A 12339-nucleotide genomic window follows, 5' to 3' on the forward strand; every position below is an offset into this window, starting at 1 on the left:
TATTGGGTTTACAAATGAGATCCTAACTGTTAATGGAGCTCTTAAGATTTATACAGCATTTTACAAACATTATCATTGTAGTTTTTGTAGTACCCAACTTTCTAATGCATGTTAATTATTATGGTTCTCTCTATACACTTTTCTTTTTCTTCCATTTCCTCTTCATTCCAAGAGAAAGCAGAACCATTCATTCCCACCATCTTCTAGTCCAGTTTTTAAACACACATCTTGTATGACCAACTGTTTGCAAGCCAATTATGAACCAAAGAAACCAAATGTTATTCCATAAATTAACCCATTTATTGTTGGACTATGGGCTACAGATATTTGATAAAGATTTTACTGGTCTTTCAATTCCTTCAATCTTCTGATGGCAGATTTGACTGTGACTGCAGAGGTGGTACTGGAAAGAAAAGCAACAAAGTAAGATTTTCCAACTTTCCTTGTTTAACACAAGAAAGATTATGAAATCCCAACCAAAAAATTTCTTCAAATGCAAGAAATTCTGTCTTTCCCAAGTTTCATCTTAATGTTAAAATTTCTTGTGGGATTTTCAAATGGGACATGCAAAATTACATTCATAATCAATTCTGGGAGGCATATCAGCAGGAAAAAAAAGAAAAGCAAAAGTGAGTAGCTAGAAAAGTAGAAAATAAAAAGTGAGATATCAATTTTATGAGATAACAATGGCACTGATAGAGACTACCTTTAACATTTTATTGTTCCAATTTTGACTTTAAGAGCACCCAGTTAAGTGCAACTCATTTATATTTTGATCCCTATTGTGACCAGGGCTAAACATCTTCTTATGTTGAATATATATGAATGCTGAGAAATTGTACAGAAGTGGGACAGGTCCATTCCCAGAGCTTAAAAAAATTTCTAATGTTTAGCAGTCACAAAAAGCTTTCACATTCACAACTCAAACCTTGCTAATTTCTGCACAATTTAAAAAATCTTGGGCATCTTGATTTATCAGCCCAGAATAGAGTATGGCAAATTGGAATGAAGAGAGCTTAAGAAACAGGTCTGCATACAGAAGAGGAAGAAGCAAGAGTTGTTATTTTTGGGATTAGCAATCACTTTTTTGTTTACAAATTTTTTTAAAATTTTGAACACTTTAATAAGGAAGACTTCCTATTTCCTATATACTATCAGTCTTACTGTGGCTCAGCTGACAGCTTAGAAAGCTTCAACATTAATCTGGAATAAAACCAAAAATATGTCGACTGTTTCTGAATAGTTTTTCCACTGAGACAATTGGGGTTAAGTGACTTGCCCAGGGTCACACAGCTAGGAAGTGCTAAGTGACTGAAGCAAGATTTGAACTCGGGTGCTCTTCACTTCAAGGCTGGTACTCTATCCACTACTCTAGCTGCAACTCTGAAAATATTTTAAAACAATTCCAATTCACCTTCGTTATTTACTCACATTCAAGATACTTGTCATACTGATTCTTCACCCACCAAAAGTTCCATTATTTCCAATTTTAAAATGGTCAGAATTAAGATTTTGCAGTAGTGTTCTTTTCCAAGCTATGTAACCAGCAGAGGGAGCACCTTTCCCCTTTTCCTTTCCATTCAAAAATGGAGCCCCTCTCCAAATTTCTCCATCATTAAATTATGAACAATTATGAATCTTCAGAAGCGTTTTAAAAGTTAACAAAGCTACCAGCAAAATCTGGATGTGATAAGAATTGACTCATTGGGGTTGAGGTAATATTCCATGAGATACAACATGTACAAGTTTAAGTATATACAAACAATATTCTATGGAAATAAAGGTAATTTCAGACTAAGTACAGAAATTAAGGAAGGGTCTCACGTACCAAGTGAAAATGGGTAGGAATTGCCCTGCAGACATGAGAGACAGCCTGTACAAGGCTTAATATACCAACAATTTCCAACAGAGCCCCCTATTCTGACCTATGCAAATTGTCCTACAGCTTCTCCATCTATAGCTCTGCACAATTTATCTCATTACATTCACAAAGACAACATCCTTCCCATGCAGGGACCAATACCTGTATATGTATAGGTATGTGTTTTTAGTTGAGTGACACCTCAGAAAAACATTATCTGACTGCTGGCATCATAACCTGTCATGGAACATTGTAGGCATCAGAACTGGACTAACTTTTTTAGTTCTGCTCTCTAGATCCACCCACCCTGGCGCAATTGACTTACTTGTAGGTCCATGCACCACCAGCTACTGTTTTCATACAGGATCCACAATGCCAGATACCCACGGCCCGTCTCTTCATTTTGGTCTATAAAAAAAGAAATTTCCCACATGAACTAACCCAAAGGCACCCTGACTTTCCATCCTTATAGAATACAAGGAGCTTCATTGTTTCAGCTATCTAAAAACTGTCAGATGTAATGCTCAGGTCTGAGCAATATCACATCCTCTCCTTTAGAATGCCTCTCCCCAAAGTATTAAAAACTTCTAGTCAACAAAAAGTTTATTATGACTTCTCTGCAAAAATTTTTGCCATTTTCCACTTAAACCTTTAATAACTGTAAATTTAGCGTCATTCCTAACAGTTATATTTATGTAATCACTTTCAACAACTTTTAGGCAGGTAGCATCTTTTTGAGACTGCTCAAGGCCACAATTAGACAAGGACAGCTGGAATTTTAGAAGGGCAAACTTGTAAACTGCCTCACATTTCACATCTGACAACTAAAAGACAGTTCTATAATAGGAAAAAAGCTCTAAACAATGGTAGCTATTTGTTCTTTCCCCTTCATGTTTCATCTCCCATTTGATTGCCTTTGCTCAAGAACCCCAGACCTATGTGCTCTTCCCCTTCCCCTCCTAGTCAAGGTTTTTATCAAAAAGCCAGGTGATCAGTGATACTCAAATTCTTATTTTCTCCACTTAGAATTCAAACTCCCTTGAAGACAAGGACTGTTTAGTCTTTTTTTCTATCCATGGGGCTTAGTACAATGACAGGCACAAAGAAGGCATTTAACTTTAAAAGGTTAGTTTTAATGATTAAAACAAAGAAAAAACAAACCAAACAAACAAAAAAAACCGGGAGGGGGCTAGAGGGCAGAAAACAATACTATGGGTGATGGGTGAGTTCTACGGTCAGTCCCTAACCCTACACCTTACCTTGCCACAGAAGGAGCAGGTATACTTGGCATGCTGGCTAATTTCAATTTTCTTCACCATTTTTCTGAGGGATGCACCGTAACGTGTTCCATATTTACCAACAATTCCGACCTTCTTGGTACGTTTAGCCTGTGATGGTACAATTGTAGTAAGATTTAAGCACTGAACCTATTAAAACGAACAGTTCTGTCTTCAAGAAGTTTATAACTAAATGAAATCAAGAAAATTCAACAATTCCTTGTAATCTAGTGCTGAGAACCAAGTAGCAAAGATTGACCAGGAAAGGGTTTCTAAGTGTCATAGCAAATAAAAAGATGCATTTGATGTCAGGAAGCCCTGAGATCAAAGCCAGCTTCAAGCACTTTAAATGGAAGAGACTCTGGGCAGGTCACCTCATCTGTCAGCCTCAATCTCTTCACCATAATGGAGATTATAGCACCTCCTTGCCCTAAGGATCAAATGAGGTATTTGTACTAAGTTTATAAAACTTTTATATACAAAACAAATACTTCATTTTGTACTAAGTTTTATAAACTTTAAAGTATTATAATAAATTCTGGGCATTACTTCAATAGCAACCAGAATAAAGTAACAATGGAGGTCAGTCAGGACAGACCTAATTCCATCTCATTGACCCCAGATAACCGTTACAAAGGTAGAACTCTGTTCTGGAAGAGGTTTGGCAATTGTTAATGCTGTAAAGTTACCCACGCATATATCCTGCAAATAAAAGGCTATTTAAAAAAAAAAAAAAAAAAAAAAAAGAACTGTTCTGGAAGAGGTAATGAAATCAATCAATATTTACTGTTATCCAAGGACTAGGGTACAAAACTGCCCTCAAGGAACGTACAAATCCAGATGAAATCAAATGCCATTTCATTCCCCTTACAGAGGGTCCAATGCATGTATTTTGTACACACTAAACTAGCAGCGACTACAAAAGGAACCTGGAAACTAATTCGGCCGAAACGCCGAGGAATTTAGCAATGGACTTTTTCTAAGAGATCGGTTATCAACTCAGTTAATTTATACACTCTCCCTTACGTTGGTTGCCCATGATCTAGTCCATGAACTCCTAGAAAAGGGGCATTTTCTCCCTTTTCGTGGCATTCCGTCCCTCCATTTCTCCCCCGCACCGATATTTGCCCAACTTTTTTACAAATACCTCATTGGATCCTAACTGGGAGGGGGGGCGTTGGTGCCGTTATCACCCCCTTTTTTTTTATTCACTCGTGCCTGACTCAGGTTCCCAATTAGGGCTTTATACATAAAAAAAAACATTTCCTTTTCACTTTACTGAGGAAGGAACAGAGGCTGACTCAGTCCTCCTAAACGCCCAAGCTCAGCTCCCCACAAACAGCAGGCGCCTAATGGATGCTTCCAGGCCAGCTGCTGCACACGGCGGCTAGCGTGGTCGTAGCGGGGAGGGGGAGGGGAGGTCGCCAAGGCTTCCTTCCTCCTCCTCCTCCACGCGCACGCCCTCCCCCCACCCGCAGCCTTCTCCTGGGCCTCCCCGCTGCCCGTGGCCGGCTCCCATCCTCCCACAACCCCCAAGCCCGGCCGGGGAAGCGGCCCCGCAGCCTCCGAGTACGCTTCCCTTCCCTCCCGGGGCCGCAGGCGCAGTCGCGCCGGCAGTGCAGGCCGCACGCAATGCCCTGGGCCCGAACCCTGGCAAAGGCCACCGCGGCGGCAGAAGGCCGGGCGGGGGCAGCGCTAGTAAGGCAGGGAGCTGAGAAGGACGACGGGGGTATCTGGACCAGAAGGGGCCCAGGAGTGGGGCGGATTGGGGCGGATGGAGGGAGGCCTAAGTGAAGAGGGGAAACTTACCATGTCGACGGACGTAGGGCCGGAGCTCGAAGAGGAAAGAAACTCGTGCGCATGCGCGCTTTCTACGCCCAGGCCGGAAATGAAGGCCGTAGAGGTGGGGCTAGATAGCAACAGAACTCTATGGTTAGGCTGTAAAAGCTAAGGATGAGTCCTCCAAGATGCTCTTCCTTCCTCTGGGCGGGATGCTGCGAGTGCTTGAAATACAGTCACAGAGTATTAGATCTAGAAGAATTTTCATCGGAATATCGTATTTAAAAATAGGAGACCATACAGCCACAGAATACTAGATCTGGAAGAGATTTCATAAGAATATAGGATTTAAGAGTAGGAGGAGCCACTCAGTCACAGAATATTAAATCTGGAAGAGATTTTGTGGGAATATAGTAAATATATATAAATATTTTGTGGGAATATAGTAAATATATATAAATATTTCGTGGGAATATAGTAAATATATGCAAATATTTCATGGGAATATAGTAAATATATAAAAATTTTGTGAGAATATAGTAAATATATACAAATATTTCATGGGAATATAGTAAATATATATAAATATTTCGTGGGAATATAGTAAATATATGCAAATATTTCGTGGGAATATAGTAAATATATAAAAATTTTGTGAGAATATAGTAAATATATACAAATATTTCATGGGAATATAGTAAATATATAAAAATTTTGTGAGAATATAGTAAATATATACAAATATTTTATGGGAATATAGTAAATATATAAATATTTTGTGGGAATATAGTAAATATATACAAATATTTCATGGGAATATAGTAAATATATATAAATATTTCGTGGGAATATAGTAAATATATAAATATTTCGTGGGAATATAGTAAATATATACAAATATTTCGTGAGAATATAGTAAATATATACAAATATTTCATGGGAATATAGTAAATATATAAAAATTTTGTGAGAATATAGTAAATATATACAAATATTTCATGGGAATATAGTAAATATATATAAATATTTCGTGGGAATATAGTAAATATATGCAAATATTTCGTGGGAATATAGTAAATATATAAAAATTTTGTGAGAATATAGTAAATATATACAAATATTTCATGGGAATATAGTAAATATATAAAAATTTTGTGAGAATATAGTAAATATATACAAATATTTTATGGGAATATAGTAAATATATAAATATTTTGTGGGAATATAGTAAATATATACAAATATTTCATGGGAATATAGTAAATATATATAAATATTTCATGGGAATGTAGTAAATATATAAATATTTCATGGGAATATAGTAAATATATACAAATATTTCGTGAGACTATAGTAAATATATACAAATATTTTGTGGGACTATAGTAAATATATATAAATATTTCGTGGGAATATAATAAATATATATATTTAATAAATATATTGAATATATATAAAATATATAAAAGTAAGAGACTATACAGTAACAAAATATTAGATCTGGAAACAATTTCATAGGAATATAGGATTTAAAAGTGGAGGATTCCATACTGCCACAGAATATTAGATCTAGAAGAGATTTCAAAGCAGAATAAGATTTAAAAGTAGGAAGAGATTTCTAAGTTCATCTGTATTTAATAGATTATAGGATCACAGATATAGATCAGGAGTTTTTGACTTATTTTGTGTGTTGTGGATGCCTTTGGAAGTCTAGCCAATGATGTTTTAAAATAAAATTAAATAAAACATAAAATATGTTTTAAAATAAAATAAAATAGAATTAAAAAGAAACAAATTATGTTGAAATAATTTTCAAGATATTAAAAATTAATAATAATATTGAACATTTATATAACTGAAATGCAGGTTCAGTGCTACATTCACTGTTCCATCTTGCTGTTCGGGAGTATTTGACTTATGTCAAGCTTAAATTTGCCTCATGGAAACTTTGACCATTAAAATTTTTATTATTTAAAAGTTAAGTACAAAATAGAAAAGAAAAAAAAATCTTGTCATGTGCACACAGAACACAAGAGGTTTCAAACTACAAAGCAACAAATTTCTATTTCAAAAATCTTATATACCAAAAACTGCAAGCTGCTCATGTTTTCTTTGCTTCCTTATACTTTTTGTTGCTGTTGTTCTCTGCTATGTATTTTTTACTTTTTCCCCTCTTCTCCCTCGCCCCAGATGGCAATGTGCAGATATTCACATACATAGATATCTGTAATCATACATGTATACATTCATATGCATCTATATAAGACTGCACTATGCTTGTTTGTCCTGTTTCTCTGAAGGTGGACAACATCTTCTTTCATAATAATTCCATATTTTGAAAAATTCATCAATTCATTATTTCCTATACCATGGCAATATTCCAACCTTATACTGCCTAGTTATTTTAAATAGTCTAAAACAATATTGGCTGGTATAGAGTGAAGTCTCCATATTTTTCTCTTTTAATCAAATGAAATTTAGCTTTAACTTTGATTACTGACCCTCTTTTTTAATTTATTAAACTCTAGTCCTGATCTTTATTATTACATTTCTATGTAGCTCTCATTTACCATTGTTTTTAGATCTGCCCTGTGGAGCAAGTAGTAAATTCCAAATACCTGTTTGGAAGTCCTCAAGCAAATTCTGGATGGGTGACCTTCAGTCACAGATTGTAAAGAGGATTCTCATAATTGTCTCAAATCAGAATTGAACTCACAAAAGTGAATCTTCATGACTTTAGTCCTGGTACTGTATTCACTGTGCCACATAGGGGAACAACAGTTGTAGAAAAGCATCCTAAATTTCCTGTTACCACAAACAGCAACTACTGACCAACTGCAACGATTGGGCAGACAAGCTTAAGAACCCTGGAAATAGCAGTATCCCCTAGACCAGTGGCATTAAATTCAAATAGAAACGGGGTTCACTAATCCATACATAACAATTTCTGTATGCTGCCTATTGATGTAACCTTAAATGTGATATTATTATGTTTTATTGTATTTTTATTTAGTTAACTAAATATTTCTCATTTACATTTTAATCTAATTTGGTCAAGTTTCCCAGCAATGTTGTCAGCCATATGCAGACCATGTTTGATATCTCTGACTTAGAACACCAAACTTTCTACCAATTTAGCCCCCCACATCATCATCCAGGAAAGCAATTCTTGTGGATGGTTAACCTGGCAATTGAACACCACCTCTTTAGCAGCCACAGCTATGGAAAACCCAGAAAAAAATTATCTTACCACCAGTCTTTGGTATTGTACATGGTTCAAAATATATTGTTCACATGTGAAAATGTATGCTTCATTCTGTATCTCTAGTCTACCATCTTTCTGCCAAGAGTCACTCTTCTGAAATCATGAGTAGACACCAAATTTATGAGAATTCTGATATCTTTTGATATGATATAATTCAGGGGTTCTTAACCTGGGGTCTGTGAAGTGGTTTTTGATGTTCATTTCAGCAAAATCGATTTTCCTTATAATTCTATTTTATTCTATGCATTTAAAAACATAATTCTGAAAAGAGGTCCATAAGCTTCATCAGATGGCCAAAGGAGTTAAAGAACATAAACAAGATTAAGAAGCTCTAATATAATCCATTCTCCTAGTTTTGCTCATTTTCACCCCACATCAATTCATCAGTACAAGCCTCCCCAGACTTCTCTGAGTCTGGCATATTCATTATTTTTATGGCACAATAACATTCTGTTACATTTGCAGACCAAAATTCATTAAGCTATCTCCAACTGATAGACACCTCTTTTAGTTTTTAGTTCTTTGCTAATGTGCTCTTTTCTCATTTTAGCGTATTCATAGCTTTATTTTCGTTCAAGGCTCACTCAGATCACCTCATCTCTAAAGACTTCTGAAAGAGAGAAAAGCTCAAATGTTCCCTCCTTCCTCAACTTTTCTTGAAGAACTTTGACTGTACCTCTCCTTTCCCCATTGGGTTGTATTATGTTTATAGGTGTACGTCCATACTATATTCTACTCAGTAGGACATAAACTCCTTGAGGACTGAAGTTACTTTTTTATGTTGTATACCTAGCATCTAATACAGGGCTTTGTACATACTAAGTACTTTGTCTCGACTTGCATATAGGAAGTCCTTTCTTTATTCCAAAATTATCCTAGCTCCTTCAAACAGGCTGGAAAATCAACCTGTCAATCCACAAATTTTTTATTGAGTGCTTACTATGTGCCAGGAACTGGGCTGAATACTGAGAATACAAGAAGAAGCAAAAATAATCCTTTAAAGGAACTTTTGTTCTAATGGGGGAGAGAACACATTCCCAAATTGATACATACAATTAACTAGACAAAATGGAAGGTAGCCTTTGAGGACAGGAACAGGCATCTGAGGGCAGGGAGAAGAGCTTGGGGAAAGAGGCTTATATTTGGTTTTGTTGATATATTGTTTTACATTTTAATTTATTATTTATTTTTAACATTCTTTTTTAAATTTTGAGATTGAAATCCTTTCCCACCCACTCCACCCACTGAGAAGGCTAGCAATATGATATCAATTATACATGTGAAATCATGCCAAACATTTCCATATTAGCCATATTTTTTAAAGAACATGAAAAATAAAATGAGAAAATTATACTTCGATTTGGACTCAGAATTTATGAGTTCTCTCTCTAGAGGTGGCTAGCATTTTTTCATAGTGTTGGTTTTTACTAATTTCCAACTCTTCATGATTTTAACTGTCCATTGGAGTTTTTTGGTTAAAGATGCTGGAACTGTTTGCCATTTCCTTCTCTAGTATTACAAAGGCAGGGGTTAAGTGACTTATTCAGAGTCATACAACTATTAAGGTCAGATTTGAACTTTGTTGTTTCTGGAGTCAGATCTGATATTCTTGTCTACTGCAACACCTGGCTTCTCCCTTTTTCATTGTGAGTCCTTTGGATTATCCTGGATCAAAATAGCCAGGTCTTTCACAGTTAGTCATTACAGCATTAATCTCTTGGTTCTTCTCACTTCCCTTTGGATCAGTTCATATAGGTTTTGCCATGTTTTGCTTTGTTTTGCTGTTAAAATCATATCCCTATCATTTCATAAAACTTATATAAATATTTTTGTACTATAAGACATGTCTTGCCATGTTTTGTTTTGTTTTGCTTTGCTTTTTTATATTGATAGTAAATTTATTGATAAATCAATAAACATAAATCTACTGATTCATCATTTCCTATAGAAAAAAGTCAACCTTGATTATTTTGTCATTTAGCATCCTTCAATATGTACTCCCAGCCTTCTTTCTTTCTTTTTTTTTATTATAGCTTTTAATTGACAGAACATATGCATGGGTAATTTTTCAACATTGTCCCTTGCACTCACTTCTGTTCCAACTTTTCCCTTCCTTCCCTCCATTCCCTCCTCTAGATGGCAGGCAGTCTCATACTTGTTAAATATGTTAAAGTATATCTTAAATACAATATATGTGTACACATTCGTACAGTTCTCTTATTTCACAAGAAAAATCGAATTCAGAAGGTAAAAAAATCTGGAAAGAAAAACAAAAATGCAAGTAGTCCACATTCATTTCCCAGTGTTCTTTCTCTGGGTGTAGCTGATTCTGTCCATCATTGATCAATTGGAACTGAATTGGGTCTTCTCATTGTCGAAGAAATCCACTTCCATCAGATTTGATCCTCATATAGTATTGTTGTTTGAAGTGTATAATGATCTCCTGGATCTGCTCATTTCACTCAGCATCAGTTCATGTAAGTCTCTCCAAGCCTCTCTGTATTCACCCTGCTGGTCATTTCTTAGAGAACAATAATATTCCATAATATTCACATACCACAATTTATTCAGCCATTCTCCAATTGATGGGCATCCATTCATTTTCCACTTTCTAGCCACTACAAACAGAGCTGCCACAAATGTTCTTGCACATACAGGTCCCTTTCCCTTCTTTAGTATCTCTTTGAGATATAAGCCCAGTAGTAACACTTCTGGACCAAAGAGTATGCACAGTTTGATAACTTTTTGAGCACAGTTCCAAATTGCTCTCCAGAATGGCTGGATCCATTCACAACTCCCACCAAAAATACATCAGTGTTCCAGTTTTCCCACAAACCTTTCAACATCTATCATTGTCTTTTCCTGTCATCTTAGCCAATCTGACAGGTGTGTAGTGTTATCTCAGAGTTGTCTTAATTTGCATTTCCCTGCTCAATAGTGATTTGGAACATCCTTTCATATGAATAGAAATAGTTTCAATTTCATCATCTGAAAACTGTCAAATATCCTTTGACCATTTATTGATTGAAGAATGGCTTGATTTCTTACAAATTAGAGTCAATTCTCTATATATTTTAGAAATAAGGCCTTTATCAGAACCTTTAACTGTAAAAATGTTTTTCCAGTTTATTACTTCTCTTCTAATCTTGTTTGCATTAATTTTGTTTATACAAAAGCTTTTTAAGTTGATATAATCAAAATTTTCTATTTTGTGATCAATAATGATCTCTAGTTCTTCTTTGGTCACAAATTCCTTCCACCTCCACAAGTCTGAGAGGTAAACTATCCTATATTCCTCTAATTCATTTATAATCTCTTCCTTTACACCTAAATCATGGACCTATTTTGATTTTATCTTGGCATATGGTGTTAAGTATGGGTCAATGCCTAGTTTCTGCCATACTAATTTCCAGTTTTCCCAGCAGTTTTTGTCAAATAGTGAATTCTTATCCCCAAAATTGGGGTCTTTGGGTTTGTTAAACACTGGATTGCCGTAGTTATTGACTATTTTGTTCTGTGAACCTAACCTATTCCACTGATCAACTAGTCTATTTCTTAGCCAATACCAAATGGTTTTGGTGACCGCTGATTTATAATCTAGTTTTAGATCAGGTACAGCTAGGCCACCTTCCTTTGATTTTTTTTTTCATTAGTTCCCTTGAAATTCTTGACCTTTTTGTTCTTCCAGATAAATTTTGTTGTTATTTATTCCAGGTCATTAAAATAGTTTCTTGGAAGTCTGATTGGTATAGCACTAAATAAATAGATTAGTTTAGGTAGTGCTGTCATCTTTATTATATTTGTTCGGCCTATCCAAGAGCACTTAATATTTTTCCAATTGTTCAAATCTGATTTTATTTGTGTGGAAAGTGCTTTGGAGTTTTGCTCATATAGTTCCTGACTTTCCTTTGGCAGATAAATTCCCAAATATTTTATGCTAATGACACTTATTTTAAATGGAATTTCTCTTTGTATCTCTTGCTGTTGTATTTTGTTGGTAATGTATAAAAATGCTAAGGATTTACATGGATTTATTTTGTATCCTGCAACTTTGCTAAAGTTGTGGATTATTTCTAATAGCTTTTTAGTAGAATCTCTGGGGTTCTCTAAGTATACCATCATATCATCTTTTGCTTTGCTTTTAAAACCATATTCCT

At 35.2% G+C, this 12339-nt stretch overlaps 1 protein-coding gene across 1 annotated transcript; it reads right to left on the reverse strand.

Moving 5' to 3' along the window:
- Nucleotides 1-276: 276 nt before the first annotated feature.
- Nucleotides 277-5026, reverse strand: RPL37A (ribosomal protein L37a). The gene is made up of 4 exons (XM_003765946.4): nucleotides 4948-5026; nucleotides 3121-3249; nucleotides 2187-2269; nucleotides 277-403 (listed from the first exon to the last, which is right to left on the reverse strand). Exons 1-4 carry the CDS (start codon nucleotides 4948-4950, stop codon nucleotides 340-342), a joined length of 279 nt encoding a protein of 92 aa, XP_003765994.1. The 5' UTR covers nucleotides 4951-5026; the 3' UTR covers nucleotides 277-339.
- Nucleotides 5027-12339: the final 7313 nt, after the last annotated feature.

The sequence above is a fragment of the Sarcophilus harrisii genome, chromosome 3, assembly GCF_902635505.1.
Source record: "Sarcophilus harrisii chromosome 3, mSarHar1.11, whole genome shotgun sequence".
Classification (NCBI taxonomy): Eukaryota; Metazoa; Chordata; class Mammalia; order Dasyuromorphia; family Dasyuridae; genus Sarcophilus; species Sarcophilus harrisii.